This window comes from Haliotis rubra, unplaced genomic scaffold (genome assembly GCF_003918875.1).
Source record: "Haliotis rubra isolate DU_JTF1 unplaced genomic scaffold, ASM391887v1 Scf198, whole genome shotgun sequence".
Classification (NCBI taxonomy): Eukaryota; Metazoa; Mollusca; class Gastropoda; order Lepetellida; family Haliotidae; genus Haliotis; species Haliotis rubra.
In genome coordinates this window covers 1,420,736-1,442,596 of record NW_025765980.1, presented here as the reverse complement: position 1 = coordinate 1,442,596, position 21,861 = coordinate 1,420,736, and the positions used below count along the sequence as shown (strand labels likewise).

General features: G+C 40.7%; 1 protein-coding gene across 1 annotated transcript; it reads right to left on the bottom strand.

Moving 5' to 3' along the window:
- Window positions 1–9,423: 9,423 nt before the first annotated feature.
- On the bottom strand, window positions 9,424–21,626 carry LOC124275062 (metallophosphoesterase 1-like). The gene is given in 10 exon segments (XM_046710534.1): window positions 9,424–10,351; window positions 11,113–11,203; window positions 13,708–13,773; window positions 14,791–14,931; window positions 16,594–16,731; window positions 16,886–16,993; window positions 16,995–17,049; window positions 18,552–18,662; window positions 19,130–19,297; window positions 21,533–21,626. Coding segments are annotated over 9 exon segments (1,026 nt in total). The 5' UTR covers window positions 19,285–19,297; window positions 21,533–21,626; the 3' UTR covers window positions 9,424–10,190.
- Between the last annotated feature and the right edge of the window lie 235 nt (window positions 21,627–21,861).

Here is a 21,861-nt window from a genome sequence, read left to right as displayed (position 1 = left end):
AAATTTACATTTCATAAGCACTACAAGCTCGTTCCAAGTCATTATTGAATTTATCTTAAAGAATCAGGAAATATGTGTTCCTAACATACTAATCATTTAAATATGCAAAATTTGCAAATGGACTTTATGCAATTTGAAAAAAACCCACCAAATTACTACGTTTTTTCTTTATTTTTTTGTGTGCATTAACAAAAATAACAGGAACATTTGATTAAATGACGCTAACCAATTATTTTCGATGATTGATTAGTTGTAATGGACCAATCATCAATTATTAGATTTTCAACCAATTCCCAACACTAGTTCTAACACCGTTATCAAGGGATGAACCAGAAACATGCTTGCTTCTTTTGCTTGATAAATGCTTGAGAACCTACGCTGAAACATTGCTCTCAATGTAATAAAGAAGTTGTTCATCCATATATATAGTACTTACTTTCTGCTCCAACTTCTAAATGCCGTTCATAGAAGTTATCTTTAAGAAAGTTCTGGAAGGTGTATTATCAATGAAGATAGAGTGGAGTTCTATTTCTATATCTTTTCAATGCACAGATGTTGTATGTTTATCAAATCAGCGGTGTGAATGGATGTAGTGATATATTTACTAGTTCGTCATCAATACTTCATGGATGTTTATACACCATGTTCCTCCCACAGACATGAATACACTGGGCGGGTATGCAGGGTAATTGCTATTTTAACCAACAAAGTAAATGACTGCCTCCTTCCACGAGGCAGGATGTATACTTGTGAGTTCTCAGACCAAGGATTGGTCTGATGATGTAAACAATATTTCTCATGCAGCATGTGGCGATTGTTACTGACATCTACAAGGTTCTATATATTACATCAGCCAACGATAGATAGGATTCATTAGAAAACTATTCCCCCTCGGAATAAGGCTCTTTTGGAAATTTTGAAACCAGTAAGTCCTCGTTTTACAAAGGGCATTACTTGCTACTTGACACCATGTACAATACCTGCCCTAGCTTTGTGATTATCGGCTCCACACACTGCTTCAGTATATGGCAATGGAAGGTCTCAAAAAGTTCCTGCAGAGAGTAGAGCTCATTTGACTTACGTGAGTGAGTGAGTTTAGTTTTACGCCGCACTCAGCAATATTCCAGCTATATGGTGGCGGTCTGTAAATAATCGAGTCTGGAACAGACAATCAGTGATCAACAGCATGAGCATCGACCTACACAACTGGGATACGGTAACATGTGTCAACCAAATCAGAGAGCCTGACCACCCATCCCGTTAGTCGCCTCTTACGACAAGCATGGGTTGCTGAAGACAAATTCTAACCCGGATCTTCCGTGAGTAATGCACCCACACCTCATATGGGGCAAATGTACCAATGGGTGATGGAGGTGCATGTTGTATGCAAGGTATTTAAGATGCTTGTTGTCGAAAGATTTTATTTATTATTTTGTTTAATCCTAATTTTGTTAAGGAATTTATGTATATTTTATTTTTTTTAAACCTTTGATCCTCATATTTTGATAGAGAGAATCTGATATCTCACATACACTTCACATCTGGGAATTTTTGTGTATGTTTGAAAGATAAAGATATCCCTGTCAAAACTTGAGCAGTATGTTACAGAGATTTGTACGTTATTTTACTTCGACATGTTGTTAGCCTTTGTCAGGCAAGACATTCAGTCATGCTCTTTTTCAGGGATGACGTTATGCAAGATCACATCACATGACACATTAACACATTGTGAGTTTTCTTTGGTGAGAAATGCAGCAGTGACAGATATTCCAGGTTTATCATATACACATATATTCCTGTAAATATCCACGCCTTGTCCAGACAAACCAGTGACTGATGTTATGAGCAACACCCCAACACCACTGTGATTTGTCTTTATCATTGTGATGGTGACTAATCTATTTTGTATTCAAAACTGATGCATTGTTCCAGAAATGCATATCACTGTGTATAATGTCTCTCACAGAATGTTTCTCGCTAACGATCCCGAAAACAATCAAAATGATTGGCAATCAAAATGATTGGCAAATATCTGCAATCAATCTTTTGTCCTTGTATATGTTTTTATATCTTATGCTTATCATACAAAATTATATTCAAATCAGAAACAATATGCAAAATGCAGGCCAGTATTCGTGATTGCCACTTCCCGTATTTCAGCCATAACAGAACATGGAGTAAATGGCTACCTAAAATGTTCTGTCATTTGCTAGACAATCTTCAAACCAAGATGGTGGTCACACTGTCAAATCTGCAAGTAACATAATCAAGCACTTCTTTTGGCAAGTACTCATGAGCCATCTCATTAAATCTCTAATGTTTAACTCCAGTTCAATAACCACCACCCCCCACCCAAACCTTCCCAATGTTTAACCACACACAGAGAACTGAGGACACCTTCATGGGAGGTTGTGTCAGGTAAACCCTATCCCAACTTTGACAGTCCAGTCACACTGAAGGATGAGTGAGTGTTTGAGCTTATCAGATTTCAGCATTTTTAAACTGATTCATCATCATTTCCTTACCATAATTTGGAAATTTCAGTTTGTACAAAACAAAACCAACAAAGAATGCAAATATTCTGTTTTCAAGAATAAGAAATCAGACATACTGGTCCAAACAGTTTGGTCACTTGTGTTCAGAATTAATTAGCTTCAGTGCTGATTGGCTGATCAGGGTCAGAAGATGAAACCTCCCATTCAGGCGTCGAATGTTCACGCAGAGAAGTACTTAGCAGTATCCATTGAAAAACCTACCAGTATGTTATATATTGTAACCACTGTCTGGTACACTGGCCCGATACACGGTATCCTCATATCTACTGTACACTATCCTGCCACTATATTTGAAAAAAAGTCCAAAAAGTGTGGACGATCCAATCTCATCTAACATTTTTTTAGCCAATGAAATTGCTGCACACACTCCCACTTAATTTGAAAATGATTATCAAGCACTGTTGTGAAGCAATAAATACAATATAAATAATCGTTGTTTGGCTTCTTCTTTATAGCCAACCCCACTGACCAACGGTTAGAGCGAGTTTACTCTTGCAGGTTTCAGTCCGGCTTTGATTCGTGTTTTACTTCCTATCCAAAACAGGCACAACCAGTCCAAGATCAGGTTTGTAGGGTTGTCTCCCCTTGCTGCCATGATCTGGTGGTAGTAATTTCGAAAATCTGCATTTACCATGATTCAGAGCATTTGTACCCAAGTTAGCCCAATAGCCAAGATCACAGGTTTCACCAAAGTGGTAAATATTTATATACTAGTAAATCAGTGTGTGAAATAAGGCCCGTCTGACAGCCAGAGACGGTCTAGATTTCTGACGGACGGTCTAAATTTACAGCTAGCCAGCCCGATGGTCTGTTAAAAATTTTAGATGTTCCATACATCTGAGTAAATTCACCATATTTGTTCTGGTTAAATCCATATTGCTCTGGTAACATTTTTAAGTAGCCAGCCCTGATGTCTGGCTGGATTTTGGGCTTATTTCATACACTGATATAATGCCTCCCTTTGAAAATTTCGATTCAGACGACCAGATCCCATTAATCACCTCTTACAACATCCAGATCCATTTCATCACCTCTAATGACCAGAATAGGCTACTGGGAACGTATTTTAACCCAGAATTCCCAGATCACAGATTTGTATCTCTTTGTGAAACATAAATGGTTTTAGGTAGAATGCATATTGATGCAAAAAGAACACAAATATATTGATCAGTTATGTTTATTGAAGTGACAAAGAGGTATCACCTCGCAAATAAACAATGTAGAATTCACAGAAAGTCAACATAAAATTGTCATAAAACTATTTAAAAACTTTTCAAACATTGTAAAGATGCTATACAATACATGAAAGTGAGATGATCACACGCTACAGAGACATGGGGAAAGGACCAGCCATTTAATCTTTTTGGGAAAAGTGTTTCAACAAACTAATGTTTCAGTAAGGGACCAGACATTTAATCTTATAGGGAGGAGTCTGTTTCAACAAACTAATGTTTCAGTAAGGGACCAGACATTTAATCTTATAGGGAGGAGTCTGTTTCAACAAACTAATGTTTCAGTAAGGGACCAGCCATTTAATCTTATAGGGAGTAATGATAATTCATTGTTGTTTTCATGAAAATATAGATTTTTATGGGATTTGAGCTTCATTTTAGTTGTGATAACAAATATAGTTTGTAGTAATTATCACATAATTCCAGGGTCTTCTTGTTGGTATTGTAAACCAACTAAAACAACATAAAAGGACTCAAAAAGTTACAAAACATATAAGTACAAACATGTAAGAAATACAACATTTTTTTAACATTATTTAATAAAGTACATTCACAAAGTAGTCTGTCAAAGAATGAGGGCACGCTTATTGTAGAAACATAGTCCCCATCTTGCATATAAATTAGTGTTATTTTAGATTTTTCCACTAAACTTTTTCATTTTCACCAAAGAAACTGAAGGGTTTACAAAAGATCTGAAAACTTGACATACAAACTGTTCTGGAGAATAATGCTATGTTATTATTTGAATAGATGAAACATTATTCAAATGCTACATTCCAACTACAACTACATCAACAACATCTACCTTGTATTAACATCACTCGTCATCTAAGATGATTATGATCATACTGTAGGATTGTACAATTATTTCTATTTGGCACTTCATTTATGTACTACCTATCAAAAGTTTAGACTCACTTAAAGCACTCACTATATGTTATGTATATATATATATGGTTACAACGAAAATGAATTATTCCACTAACTTGGGGGAACCAACTGCAAACTTTATGGAGATGAATTACACAATGCTCATGCATCAAACTGCTGAAATGCATGTGCAAATATGCATGTGAACAGCTGTGTTTTGGTGTAAAGTTTTGTTAATAATTAACCAATTTTCACTGAGTTTCATCATTTTTTGAATTCATGACAGTAATCTTTTCAACATTACAAATTTGTTTTGCAATACATCAGTTCATGTGTAAGCATTACCTTTAAGCAGTATAGAATATTTTGCAAAATCTGGTTTAGAACAGTTGACTGAATTACGTGGCTACATTTACACTAATGAGTCTAAACTTTTGATGGGTAGTGTAGACTAGAGAATGAACACAGTACATAAAGTTTCAGGTAGGGCTCTTAGCTTATTTGGGGCGGCGGGGTAGCCTAGTGGTTAAAGCGTTCACTCGTCACGCTGAAGACCCGGGTTCGATTCCCCACATGGGTACAATGTGTGAAGCCCATTTCTGGTGTCCTCTGCCATGATATTGCTGGAATATTGCTAAAAGTGGCGTAAAACCAAACTCACTCACTCACTCTTAGCTTATTTCATACAGTTTACATATCATGCAACTACAATATGTGACCTGTTTCATCAAAAACATATACTCTGAAAAGATATAGTTTATATAATTATTATATAGAATATATAATTGTATATTATCCTAACAAATATAAATGTTCTTGTGGCTGTGAATTATTAATCTTGTTTCGATATAAAAAAAGTATTCCATATTTAAAAAGTATCAGTATTTAAAAAGTATCACCATTAAAAAGCATTGAAACAGCGACACTGTTGTATACCATGACATTGTTATATTGACTAGAACACATGACAGCAACACCACACACAGGGATGAGCATGGTTATGAGTGAAACAACAAGGAAAACGAGCTGGGGGTTTGGGGCCGCAGGTTTAGATGTTTCACAAGATTGACCTCAATGTGATCAAATCCATGGAATTCTGCGGATCTGCGGAAAATTCTCATCCCTGCTCACACAGACAGCCCCAGCTACAGTAAGGACATCCTTATCCTACAACTCTAGATGCATCTCTCAGAGCTGGTCGTCCCCAACACATCAACAATAGTTTTCAGGTCATTTCTGAGCTTGTTTGATAGCTATTTCTTGGAAGTTGATGGATGACAAAGAAGAGAGATAGACAAACTGAGTTTACTTCCAAAGAATTTCATGTTCACTGGAACCCACCCCTAACCCCAGTCAACCCAAACAGCTCTCCACGAAACAAGATTTTGGTGGGATGAAATAGGTTCTGGGTGGATGGGGTCCTATTTGGATGGAAGAAACCTTGTTTGGGTCCAGTGGGGACATATTGGTTGAAGGGTGTTTAGAATGCAACAAGGTCTTTTAGGGTTGAATGAGGCCCTGTTAAGGACATTGTGAGGCCCTGTTTGGGATATAGTGAGGACCTGTTTTCAAGATTGGATGAAGTGTGGACCAATATATTTGGAAAATGCACCTATTTGATACAACAATGTATTGTGTGTTTGGGTGAAACAAGGACTAACTCTCCTATCTACTCAAACAAGCATATAATGTGGTTACATATTTCTTTACACTGTACAAAAGGTAGCATGGCTTGTCCGTGAGATCAAAGATTACTGAACATGAAATACAACCTGCAGCAACCTGTCGCCCATCTTCATCCCAATGCAAACACCATGTACACAGTGTATACTGGAGTACAACACTCAATCGATGTACACAATTTGGGTGAACATGTTAAAAACAACATATTCACACTACTCTGATATTGTTCAAAGTGTGATATGTGCATAAAACTGAACTACAAAGGCATAAAACAGGGGTGGAAATAACTGTAAAATTGCTAATGTACTCCGGTACAGTGTCACATGTAAAATCACTTGCCCTGATAAGTTTTCCACTATACCAGCCGTCTTCTTGTTGATTTTTTAAATAAACAACATAATTAAACATTGGAAAGTCAACTGGACACCGGTACAGTGTGATATACAAATTTGCTTGCCCGACAGAAAAAAACACTAGACTCGGACGTCGGGCAATGGTTATTTCCACCCCTGATAAAAGTGCACGGAGGTACAATATATTGAGTAGATATGACATTAGCAGTCTGATGCACGCAGTAAATTCATATGTGATATATTGAAAACAAAAACAAGAGTACATGATGTACAGATATCATATATGCCTGAATTATGTAATTATAATGCCTGAATATATTTACTGATACATTCTTCCTGTAGATATAATGCCCTTTCTATAAAGATTACAAGCAATTGTAGAAGCCTTACTTCAGCATCACAACAAATTTGTAGCTAGCTACACACTATATATTTCTACAATTGTAGACACAACCAGGTGTCATGTCTTTGTGCTACAACAACTGTGTCAAGTGTTTGTAATCAACAATACAAGTATGGTGGGAGGTGTTTGTGTGTAATCGATGCAACCAGGTGTCAAGTGAGTACAACAATCAACAATACATATGGTGTCAGGTGTTTGTGTGTAATCGATACAACCAGGTGTCATGTCCAGTGTTTATGTGTAGTCAGTACAAAAATGGTGTCAAGTGTTTGTGTGTAATCAATACAACCAGGTGTCAAGTGAGTACAACAATTAATACAACCTGTGTTTATGTGTAGTCAGTACAAAAATGGTGTCAAGTGTTTGTGTGTAATCGATACAACCAGGTGTCAAGTGAGTACAACAATTAATACGACCAGTGTTTATGTGTAGTCAGTACAAAAATGGTGTCAAGTGTTTGTGTGTAATCAATACAACCAGGTGTCAAGTGAGTACAACAATTAATACAACCAGTGTTTATGTGTAGTCAGTACAAAAATGGTGTCAAGTGTTTGTGTGTAATCAATACAATCTTCATCACACAGAATGTGCTAATAAAATAAAGCATATTGTATTGGCACAACAGAGATAGGTTATACTCCACTTTCAGCCAAAAATGCAACATTATGAAAGACATGCACGGTTTGTCAACAGAGGTACTACCCAAAGTCTTTCAGTATACATAAATCAGGGAAACACTGTACTCTCAAGTCACCAAAGTCACAGGATTAATTTAGACTAATTGTACATCCGGAAAACCTGCTGTACAGATATTTATTATCCAAATGGTAAAACATAACCAGTGTCATAAATATAATATGTGCATATATTACTTTTGCCTAGCAACCATTGTTTCTGTGTTTCGTCATCTGTGATGTCATTAAACAATCAAACGTGACGTCAATGAACTGGGCAGTCACACTTGCTTACTAGTGTTGGGAATTGGTTAAAATCTCATAATTGATGATTGGTTCATAACTACCGATCAATCATTGAAAATATTTGGTTAGCATCATTTATGAAATTTCTTAATGCACATAAAAATAAGGTAAAAAACAAGTAGTTCTCTCTGGATGTTTGGGCAAAATTTCACATCTTTAAAGGATGACTAGTATGTTAGGAACATAAATTTCTTGGAATCTTTAAGATAAATTCAATCGTGACTTGAAACAGGCTTGTAGTGCTTACGAAATGTAACCGACAAAACCAACCATTTGAAAAATATTGTTAATGAAAACAAGTATTGGTTCCAGAATTGGTTGTGTTCGATTATGAGAAATTGTGATCGATTGCTTGGTCGTTTAGTCACTACGACCAATCTTCAATTATTTCAATTAAGCGGACCACCACTATTGCTTACCGTGTTTTACTGCACAAATGCACATGAATACAATGGATAATAAAGAAATCATTACACTTGCAAGTGTGCCACATGACTTATACGAAACTCGCGCCAAATTTTGTATTGCCCTCGCTTTAGCTCGGGCAATACAAAATTTCGCACTCGTTTCATATAAGTCGTATGACACACTTGCTCGTGTAATAATCTCTATATATTTTGCCAAACATTTACGTTTAGATTATGGGCTCACTCTTGTTTACTGGCAGGTTATAATTACACTGCCACAGGCTAACTGGCACAAATTGTGATCAGACAGTTTTTGTTTGTATATGAACATGCTTATTCTGAAACCACAGCAGACTGGCCTCAGGCCATTCTCTTCCCACAGAGGTTACTCCTGTCATATCTTCCTACGTAACCTCTGTTCTAAGACGGCCCTTTCATGGTGTGAGCGTTCAAGACTCGTGATTGGAGGCAATCAGATTTAGTTGTGCAATCAGCGACGTTTCAAAAGTGATCATTCGCAAGGCCTCGGTAATTTCCGTATACTTCGAGAAAACTAAACCTCTTCCCCTGCGCGATGCGCAAACGTTTCTGCTAGACAGAACTCAGTCATGTTATGGCGGATCAGTGGCGTTTCCATCGCCCTCGTTGACAACGGACAAGCTAGCCATTAAACGTCTTGTGTGTAACATCAACACAAGTCCCCGGCAGATGGGGGATATTTGTGGCCTCACATTTGCTTGTGTTAGTCAAGTTGAATCTAAGTCGATGTAACACGTTTTCTGATTGGATAGAAATAAGGGAGATAATTCGTGTTGCGATCTTTTTCCGCTAGGGGATTTTACGAGAACCGGGAAATATGGCCGTATTAGAACAGAGGTTCGTAGGAAGATATGACAAGTAACCTCTGTGGGAAGAGAATGGCCTCAGGCAGGCATTTTGATTTGCGTAATAATATAGATGTGTTACTAAAACATTGAAAACTTGAAACTAAATGTCTACACATAAACGGGACCACATAATTAGCTCTCCATTGGGCATCCAGCTTGTGGAACTGTATTGCTCATGTAATTTCCCATTTTAAGATATTACATCAATAAAAGTTGAATTTCATAATTTGGTTTTGTTTTTGTTTTGATTTGACATATTGACATTTTGTTTTGATCATGTTACTTTGGTCATGTGACCGAGTGCAAATAGTTCCGGCACCATGTGATGTTATTACACAATGTTTAACAGCATTGTGATATCGGGTGAGTAAGAACTTTGTTTATCCAAATATGCAGACTTGTTAAAAACAGATCAACACATTTACATAGCCTGTGGAACGAGAACTATCTTCACCACAGGGAACTCTGGGAATGAGAGTGGATAATAGGTAACATTCATAGGTGATTCAGAATCTAGAAATATGGCAATATTGACAATTTACAAGCAACATATAACATGTTATATTTGAGATTACATTTTCTCAGTAAAATACCAATCCTACTACTCTAGGGGTTTTGAATCCCATCCAACATTCAAACTCACACTCGGAGAGAGGCACCAAATCGCAAGCACACAAAGCCAGTACTCCAAACCACTCAGCCAACGGGGCTTAAAAAAACATTTCATCACTTCCAAAAGTGTGTATTTCAAGCCGAATATACAGCCTGAGGTACTGGATGGATGGACGTCTGGGAGGGGCACACAACACTTCCTGTGATGCTACCTTGGATACCGTGGCTGTTGTTGTTGCCATAGCGACTGCATGATGCAGCAGGAGATGAAGAGAATGGCGACCAGCACCAAGACACCCAGGTAAGCATAGAGCTGGATGTATCGGCTAGGAAGCCATAGAACTGTGTACTTCACATGCCCCTCGGGATCTGAAAACAGAAACATTTTCAAATTCAAATAATATGCAAAATAATGCACAAATATTCACTCTTGACAAGACCATTATGCAAAAACATCTGAACATCCGATCCTGAGGTTGTGTCACTGGACCCAGACAAAAGGTGTCAGGATCATGGGATTCCTGTCTTCACATACTGACCTTGTCAACTGTATGAATTGGTTTTGTTATTATGAAATTCAATTTAATGTTTACATAGTCTTCAAAGTGTCCTTTGTTTCATTTACCTGCTAACCATGGAACGCTACTTCTAAACTCCATTTTGTTTTCAAGCAGATGAGAATTATTATTATACCATGCCCCACTCCTGGGTTCTCCCACCTCGCACTCCACTCACCTATAAGTCCCACCCATACCCCACTCACCTATAAGTCCCACCCTGTGTACCCCACCTCACCTACAAGTCCCACCCCATACCCCACTACCTATAAGTCCCACCCTGTACCCCACTCACCTACAAGTCCCACCCCATACCCCATAATTCCACCTATACCCCATGCTGGGTTCTCCCACCCTGCACTCCCACTTCACCTACAAGTCCCACCTCCCATACCCCACTTCCTATAAGTCCCACCCCCATACCCCACTCACCTATAAGTCCACCCCTGTACCCCACTCACATACAAGTCCCACCCCACCCCACTTCACCTATAAGTCCCACCCCTGCACCCCACTCACCTATAAGTCCTACCCTGTACCCCACTCCCTATCCTACCCCGCACTCCCACTCACCTATAAGTCCCACCCTATACCCCATGCTGGGTTCTCCCACCCCATATCCCAGCACTCCACCCACAAGTCCCACCTCTATACTCCCACTCACCTATAAGTCCCACCCTATACTCCTATGCTGGTTCTTCCCACACCATACCCCCACTCACCTATAAGTCCCACCCCATACCCCACTCACCTATAAGTCCCACCTCTATACCCCACTTCTACCTAAAGTCCCACCCTATACCCCATGCAGCTGGGTTCTCCCACCCCATACCCCACTCCCTGCATCTCCACTCACCTATAAGTAAGTCCCACCCTGTACCCCACTCACCTACAAGTCCCACCCTATACCCCACTCACCTTTAAGTCCCACCCTGTACCCCACTCACCTAAAAAGTCCCACCCCATACCCCACTCCCTATAAGTCCCACCCCATGCTGGGTTCTCCCACCCACTCCCACTCACCTGCACTCCCACCCCACTCCCACTCACCTATAAGTCCCACCCCATACCCCCCACCACCTATAAGTCCCACCCCATCCACCTGCCAAGTCCCACTCCATGCCCCACTCAATCTATAAGTCCCACCCTCACCCACTCACCTATAAGGTCCCCATGTCTGGGTTCTCCACCTGGGGTCCACCCCATTCACCTATAAGTCTCCACCTCTGTACCTCACCTCACCTACAAGTCCTCCCACTACCTCTACTCACCTATAAGTCCCACCCTGTACCCCACTCACTCCTCCCACTGCTCCCACCACCATACTGGGTTCTCCCACCCTGCACTCCACTCACCGGTCCCACCCTATACCTCCCACTTCCACCTTCCCACCCTATACCCCACTTCACCTATAAGTCCCACCCTGTCCACCCCCACTGGTCCTACCCCGCACCCCACCTCTATAAGGTACCCCACTCACCTACAAGTCCTACCTGGTCCCCACCTGGGGTTCTCCCACCTCACCTATAAGTCCATCCTGTACCCTACTCACTACAAGTCCTACCTCGTACCCCACTCACCTTATAGTGTCCCACCCGTCCCACCCATATCCCCACTTCACCTACAAGTCCTCCTCTATAAGTTCACTCACCTCCTATGCTGGGTTCTCCCACCATATCTCACCTACAAGTCCCACCCTCCTATACTCTTTTAAGTCCTACCCCACTCACCTATAAGTCCCATGCTGGGTTCCTCCCTATACTCCTGCCACTCTTCACCTATAAGTCCCACCTGTACCCCACTACCTACAAGCTCTAACCCTATACCCTTACTCTGGTCCACCCTGTTTCCACCATACCCCACTACCTATAAGTCCCACCCTTCCCATGCTGCTGGGTCCACTCACCTACAAGTCCCACCCCATACCCCATCCCCTATAAGTCCCACCTGGGTCACCCATATGCCTGGTTCCTCCACCCCCCCTGCACGGTCCCGGTTATCACCTATAAGTCCCACCCTATACCCTCCGGTCCCCACCCCTGCACTTCACCTATAAGTCCCACCCCCATACCCCACTCACCTATAAGTGCCCACCCTGTACCCCCACTCCACCTACAAGTCCCACCTATACCACTCACCCCACTCACCTGGTCCACCTACCCCACTCACCTGTCCATGCTGGGTTCCCCACCCACTTTCCCTACAAGTCCCTATACCCCACTTCAATTTATAAGTCCACCCCATACCCCACTCACCTATAAGTCCCACCTGTACCCCACTTCCCACCCCATACCACTCACCTATAAGTCCCACCTCAGCACTCCACCTATAAGTCCCTGGGTCCACCCTACCCTGCACCCCACTCCACCTATAAGTCCCACCTTATACCCCATGTGCTCCACCTACCTCCTACTCTCCCTATACCTTCCTGCCACCTATAAGTCCTCTCACCCTCATATAAGTCCCACCCTCCCACTGGGTTCTCCCACCTGCAGTCCTACCTCCACCTACAAGTTCACCCCATCCCACTGCTGTCCGGTACCCACCTGCCCTATACCCCATCCTGGGTTCTCCTTGCACCTACTCCCACTCACTATAAGTCCCACCTCCCTCCACGCCCACCCTGTACCCTACTCACCCCCACAAGTCCACCCCATCCTTTCACCTATAAGTCCCACCCTGCACTCACCTGCACTCCCACTCACCCCCATGTCCCACCCCATTACTCACACCTATAAGTCCCACCCCACCCCACTCCCCACTCACCTACCTATAAGTTCCACCCCACTCACCTATAAGTCCACTCCACCTCGCACTCCCACTCACCTACAAGTCCACCCCTGCACCCCACTCACCTGTCCCACTGTCCAAATCGTGTAAAACACCCCCACTGGCGTTGCACCCCACTCACCCATGGAGTGTCGTAAATCATGAAATCCTTTATTAATGCAAAAATGCCTCTGTATTATCTCAAGATAGGATTGATTGATGGGATTATACCTTGTTGCTCATAACATCAATCACTGGATTGTCTGTTTCAGACTCAGGTTTTAAAGGGTGCCATCACAAAGCTGGAATATTGCTGAGTGTGGCGCAGAATAACGAACAAACAAACAAACAAACAAACAAACAGACAGACAGACAGACAGACAGACAAACAAACAATACTGGTCCCAGACTAACCTCATGCCAGTGTCCAGACATCAGCAGATGAGGCTGCACTTCCATGAGGATCTGAAGTCCAAGGATGGGGTTAATCAATCAAAACAGAATAACACTGACACATTGATACATAAAGTCCTTACATCATGGACAGAAACATGTGACAGTTACTGCCGTTCAAACAAGAGAGTTGATACACATTCCGGTAGGGAGAAGATCTGCTAAGACCCTGTTACACTGTTTAAAACTAAGTACATTTATATCTATGTTGAGCGTTATCTCTTCTGTAACTAACAAGCACCACAGTTTGTTGTGCAGATATGTGTCTATTAGGATGGCCTTGAAACTGTGAGCAAAGGATTAAATTCAATAATAGCCCTGATTTTACTGCCAGGTTTGTGAGCACCAAACCAGCGCTTATGGTGAAAATATGGTGAAAGCAGATATGAAGATGACATACCATCATACCATACCAAAGATCCATCCTCGATTATCTCCAGGGTATACCTTCCGACAAATCTCCAGTTGTACCCTGGATGCATCTACAGCTCGGCCCGATAATTGTATTACCTCCCTTTGCTGGCTTTTTATCCAATCAGGTGTCTATGCTGGGAAGTTGAGCGTACCAATCACAAAGCTTCTATCATAACTCACTTTCGCTTCTTTTATCTAACCGATTAAACTTGGCTAAAAAAATTGTTGCAGAGGCATCGTGAAAGAGGTAGAAGAAGTTCTTGCATATACATTTTTAAGGTTTCAGACCTGTCCATTTGAAAGATTTTTCCCCTAAATCTGAGTCGCACAGCGAGCAAACCTTCACGGCTGCCATCTTTGTTGACAATGGCAAGCTCCGTTGTAACTGCTTATCTGAATGGCTACTGTGAGAATGCGGGGGCCAGCAAAGGGAGGTAATACAATTATCGGGCCAAGCTGTAGATGCACCCAGGGTACCAGTGGAGATTTATCAGAACGTATACCCTGGAGATAATCAAGGATGACCAAAGACCATACCATCAGCTTGCATAGGATGCTCTTCAGCTTTACTTAATCTAATCTTCATATGAAAATCTAGATGCTACATTCACTCACTGGATGTATGAAAGACTTCAGTTTGGGCAGCATCGTCTCGTGATTGACGATGAGGCGTAGTGGAGCTGTGAAGTGTTTCTTAAGCTTCTCCAAAAGTTTGCGTTGTTCCAGCGGCATGTCACGATTGAATCTCAGGTCCAGCTGGACAGATTTCGTATAAGTTCATTCAGTGAAATGTCTTTTATCACAAGAGCATACAGGCACTATATCACACCAAACTTATCTAAACATGAATAATGCATTTCTCTCAATAATACTAACTATCAGCCCTCAGGGAAGCTACCATATAATGTATTCCAAAATAAATTACGTATTAAGATTACAATATTGAATTAAAAAGTTCAAATGAATTAATGCAACGCTGCATTTTATCAACTCTCACGCCCTCTACCCCGTTGAACATTACTTCAAGCGAACCCCATAAAGTTATGTCCCTTGGAGCACTCTTTACAAATATCCTCCCCACAACTTGTGACTGAAACCAGTTCGGCAAACACCAACAACACCGTGTGCAACAGTTTTCGATGTACAGAGCAATCGTTTACATTCCATGTATGGCAAGTGTTCCCTGTTTGGAAGCTGTTTGCCTTGAATTTCCAATTATCGATTTCAGGCAGACCGTAAGGGATAATAAGTCGTATATGCCCCAATATATATAATATAGGCCAAAATATTGGCAAAATGTGTGACATTGTGCCTTTAACTTCTCATATTTCTTCATAATTGACAATACAACACCAGTTCTGTGTAGACTAGAGGTTCCTCCATCACTGATGAATACATATAACCAGTTGACATTGAATGCAAACATATGCAGTACTGATGACTAATAACTCCTTACTTAGGACTGACTGAGTATGGTTTTCCGCTGTTTTTAGCAATATTCCAGCAATATCACGGCGGGGAACACCAGAAATGGGCTTCACAAATTGTACCCATGTGGGGAATCGAACCCGGGTCTTCGGCATGACGAGCGAACGCTTTAACCACTAGGCTACCCCACCGCCCCTCCTTACTTAGGAGATAATTAGGAGTTTTTCAGGATTAAAACTGACTGACTGAGTTTTGTTTTACGCCGCTTTTAACAATATTCCAGCAATATCACGGCAGGGGACACCAGAAATGGGCTTCAGAAATGGGCTTCACACTTTGTACCCATTACTTAGGAGATAATTAGGAGTTTTTCAGGATTAAAACTGACTGACTGAGTTTTGTTTTACGCCGCTTTTAACAATATTCCAGCAACATCACGGCAGGGGACACCAGAAATGGGCTTCACACTTTGTACCCATGTGGGGATTCGAACCCGGGTCTTCACCGTGACGAGCCAACACTTTAACCACTAGGCTACCCCTTCGCCCCCAGGATTAAAAACAATACTCAGAAGTTGACCCATGAAGAACCATCTTAGAATCGGTTTTCAGCAACCCATGCTGGTCATAAGAGGAGATTAACAGGATCAGATGGTCAGGCTTGCTGACTTGGTTGATCCATATCATCATATCTAATGTCCATCTCATGGTGCCAATCATTGGATGATGTGATCCTGACTTGATATCACTGTCATATAGCTCTAATATTGCTGAGTGCACCATTAAATCCACAAACAGAGGAAGTAGCATTAAACTGGTACCAACATCATGTTTGAGGTGTTGTTATGTTAGACAAACATGAATCTAGTTGAAGTGATGATTATAATATTTCATGCAGTGGCCAAGTAGATCAGTGCGAGGTTAATGTCTCACATTCTACAAGTTAGTAAATACAGAAAGCTGTGTGGTAATCTGCATCAAGCTGACCTACCTTGATAAAGTCAATAAATCCCACTCGCTCAATCCCAGTAAGGTTTTCAAAATGGTTTTCAAATCGGGCTATCTTGAACGGACTTCTGAAGTCTCTGCCTTCTCCCCCTATGTCATTGTCCCCTGGCACAAATATCTTCTGTAAACATAAAACAGGAAACAATAAACTTAACCTTGCAACAGTAAATACTACTCAAAACGTCACCTTTATGTGAAGAAATAAGTCGTGAAGACTTAAATATCTGAAGTCTGTCTTCCAGTCTAACTGGTCTCTGAGTGTGTGGAGGACCTACCTTGACGTGTCTAGCTGAGTAGAAGATACTCTCAATTCTGTCCATGTATATCTCGTACTCCGCGGGCGTCGCCCGACTCCCCTCATCCATCAGGTCCCCGAGGAACACTCACGACATCCGGCTGGGCGTAGCTGAACGCCAGGGAGAACGTTCGACTGAGGAAACTGCAGGTACATCCCAGAACACCATGTTAGACATGTAAGATGGATCACACTGCAAGGCAATAAGTGGCATGCACTGGGCAGATTTCCTTTAGACTGAAACCTGTTTGTCAGGAATGTACCATCAATAAAACACATGGTCATGTCCCTTTGAATAAATACATCAATACATTCTCAACATTAAACTTTATCTGCAACAACATGCATCATAATAATGATAAGGATAAGGATATTTATAAAGTGCTAGTTCCACATGACCAAGGGACATGCTCAAAGCCCATCATAGCATATATACATATATACAGAAGACAGACAACAGTAAAGACAGTTAGTGGTAGCGTCAGAAGAGGTATGTTTTTAGTCCAGGTTTAAATACAGATAGCGTTGGTGCACTTGAGGTTCAATGGGAGAGAGTTCCATAAGGAAGCAGCTGCATGAGAGAAGGGATCGGGCACCGAAAAATTTCAGTTTATTTTCTGGTACAGTCAAGAGCAGTTGGTCAGCTGATCAAAGATGTCCAGATGGCAGGGGCAGCGTTTTCAAGAGACTGGTAGACTAAAGAAAGGATCTTAAAGTCAATTCTCTCGCGGATCATCAGCCAGTGCAGTGACTTTAGAGTTGGGGAGATATGAGAATGCAGCTTGGACCTGGTTATGATATGGGCAGCTCTGTCCTGTATCATCTGCAGTCTTGTATACATGGTGAATAAGATTGGACCCAGCACAGACCCTTGAGGGATGCCACAAGCCAGAACTTCACTATGGTACATAGCTTTGTTAATCTGGACCAACTGTTTCCTATCTGTAAGGTATAACGAACACCATTCCAGGACATTGCTGCTCAAGCCATAGTCATATTATAAACGACTCAACAACCATGCATGGTCAGTGGTATCGAACATGGCCGATAGGTCAAGCAGGACTAACATGGCGATGTCTCCAGAATCAACAGCCATTTATGTTATTCAATTCGCAGTTCAGAGCCGTCTCAGTGTTACATTCTATAATAACACTGATACTTGTCTATCAGATTAGACTTTTGAGGATGTTCAAAAAGCTGTGCTTTGACAACTTTTTCCAGAATCTTGGACATGAATGTCAAGTTGGATACTGGGCGGTAGTTACTAAAGATCTGAGCATCAAGAGATGGTTTCTTGGTTAGTGGCTGATAACTGCCTTCTTGAAACATGATGGCACCATTCCTGTAGACAAACTTGCTTCATTTACAACTGTCTTTGAACTGGAACTAAAGAGACTAATCACTTCATCATGCTTGTTAGCATCCATTACCTACAAAATGCCACCTCAGATTATTGGATGTGTTTCTTCCTGTGATAACAAAGATTGTAAACGTCAATTTGGTTCCTGTAAATTCTGTATAAGAAACAGTATCACATGCAGACCATGTCGTATCTTTGAGGTCTTCTACGAGAAATACATACTTAAGTTATTTGCAACAGTATACGTCATCTGCAACAGCATGCATCATCATCTGCTACATCTCACCTGTCCGAGTCCCAGCGTGTCAGTGAGCCTATAGGAAACATAGACTCATCCTGGTACCCTATGATCTGAGGATCTGAGACAAACAAGATCCTCATCTCTTCCTCTGAGTCTCTGAAAAACAAACCCAGAAAGTTCAAATTTCTTCTAATTCTAGATTAAATCTCACCAAACCTCTTCATAAATTACACCAAGGCAATTAAATGAAAATTCAAGAAGAAGACTATTAAACTGAAAAAGTCCTGATTGTAAACAAGTCGAAAACAAGATGAAAGAATATCCTTTACATATCAAGTGACTGAGAGGTTACCACGGTAACTAAGGCATATTTTCAAGTATAAGTTGCCAACACAATAGGAATTGAATATCTAAATCATAAACATTGATACATTTAATGTAACAATACCACTACACTTTTGATAGGAATACATTTCTCCATAATGTACAAAACTTCGTTTCACAATATGTCAAGTTTATATTTAGATAGAATGACGTCATCAGTGATTATCCCTATTATTAGCTGAGTAGTACAGTTCAATAAAACTGCAGCCCTGGTATAGACAAGTAATAAGTTAGTATACTTGTATGGGTGTGGCATGGCTGGCCATCTCCAGCTCTGGATCCGATGCACGAGGAACTCGTTGATGATGACTGTCGTGAGGACGAGGAGGAGGAGGAAGGAGCGGAAGGTCAGATTTCTCAGCCGTGAACACAAGGAGCGACGCATGGTGCCCATGATGCCAGTCTTTCTGAAAGACATTCCCCGTATCAGCTGAACATTGCAAAGTGAAATACTACAGTAGAGTTTAACACCTGTGAAGGTCCGGGTTAGAATTGGTCTTCAGTAACCCATGCTTGTCGTAAGAGGTGACTAACGGGATCAGGTGGTCAGGCTCGCTGACTCAGTTTGTCTCATGTTGTCGTATCCCAGTTGCTCATATGACCGATGCTCATATTGTAAATCACTTGATTGTCTGGTCCAGACTCAATTATTTACAGGCATCCGCCAGCTGGAATATTGCGGCGGTAAACAACAAACAAACAAACCTAAGGGTTGATGTCTGTAGACAATGGTTGTAGTCATGAAAGCAAAATGGTTATAATGATTCTATAACATTAGGCATTCTCACATTTTAAACCATTATGATGATGTCATGCAATTGCTGTTGCAATTGACCAAAACCCAAGAATTCACTGGCAATTCTCAACATGAATCTTAACTGACACAACTATAGGTCAAGGAAGTTCTCTTTTTTCCATTCCCAGCTTTTATCAACAATTCAAATCCATGTTTGTTCAAAGTACATAACTGACTTAGTTGCCTGTCATATCTGTGTTGCACATTGATGGGCAGCCCAAAATGCTGATTTCCTACTTGTTGAGGTTTTTCTACAAGATTACCAAGTGTAGAGATTCATTGCCATTAAAAATGTAACTTCCAATTTATAGATGCTTGTATCTGTGTATCATTACAGTTTGTATGTGCAGCAAAAGTATATTTCCTGAATGTCAAGGATGGAAATCAACAAATTATTTGAATCATGCACAGAATACTGTTATGCATGAGTAACATGTAACAATAAACAATATGGTAAATGAAGTGACACTTATTTATAGGTATCTGGACTTAATAGGAATTGATCTTTCACATAAATATTTGCATAATTTACACAGATACACAGCTTATACAGAATACTGTTATGCATGAGTAACATGTAACAATAAACAATATGGTAAATGAAGTGACACTTATTTATAGGTATCTGGACTTAATAGGAATTGATCTTTCACATAAATATTTACATAATTTACACAGATACACAGCTTATACAGAATACTGTTATGCATGAGTAACATGTAACAATAAACAATATGGTAAATGAAGTGACACTTATTTATAGGTATCTGGACACATGTCAAGCAACAAACAAAATGAATGGGGATTAGTCTGTTCCTGGTTTGGGTCGGGAGGAGGCATAACCTTGGGCATGAAGCAAACAATAGAGTTTGATTAACAGAAAATGCCAGTTAGGCTATTACTGTAGGGTTCTTTACATGTCATAAACAGTGCACAGATTATCTGATACAAGGATACTTTTGAATGCCTGCTGGTGATATTACATCCCATTGTCTATTAAATGAATCCATGTTGATATTTTTCGAAGAAATATATTTTCAATTTGATACACATCTTTTAATACTGCTTTTAACTGGATTTACACTGGGTTTAAAACTCTTTATGTTCAGGAGACAGATTGATTGGTAGCTATGAACAAGATAAAAGCTGAAAGTTGTATTTCAGGTCTGATTTTGTCATAGCAGATGGGGTAGAAGCTGGAACATTGGGATACGTGACAACTACTGATTCTCTGCTTACTGCTTATACCTCGATTTTGTTGGGAAATCACACACCTCACACGTAGCCCTCATTTATCAGCTGGTTCAAGATATAAACAATAACGTAGACTGTATAAATAAACACACTTGAATATGATTATGATCAACTGAAACAAACAGAGCATAGGGCTAACCCTAACCCTACCCTAATCCTAACCTTGAGTACTGCACTTTACCGGGCGCACTTTTTCAGATTAATTAGCGCTGCTGGTTCCCTAACGCTAACCCTAAGGATCGTAAAGGGTGCCTAACCCTAACCCTAAGGATCGTAAATGGTGGCATACCCTTACCCTAAACTCTAACCCTAAGGATCGTAAAGGGTGGCATACCCTTACCCTAAGGATCGTAAAGGGAGCAGCGAGGGCTGCGCCCGGTAAAGTGCATTCTAATATTACTCCATTGTCACATTTAATATTTGCCTATCCTGAATGTGATCGTAACAAAATATGAACGTATTCCATAACTTTAAGGCATAACGGCTCCAAATATTTAGAATATTACGACAGCAAGTAATATTATAGACCACATCTCCTGCTTTATAGTACATATGATATAAAGCATACCAAAACGTGTGTGCTGATGTTTACCGTTATTACAAATGTATGAACAACGATTAACTGCAAGTATAACACGGGGACGACACCGGCGTCAAACACAGCATCGTTCTTGAAAACATCTTTGGCTTTTCATCAAAGGGTGGTAACTCTCGTTAGACGGCCGATTTACTTACCGCTATGAAATACTTCGTAAGAGCTGTTCATATTTTGCAGGCGCGTAGCAAGCCAATTTTTTCGTGTAAGCCCAATAGGTTGCAAAGATTTAAATTTAGATAGTATTGAGGGCTTGCCCAACCTATTTATTAGCAAAAATCATGTGTAAGCCCGGGCTTTTTTTTATAATGGTGGCTACGCCCCTG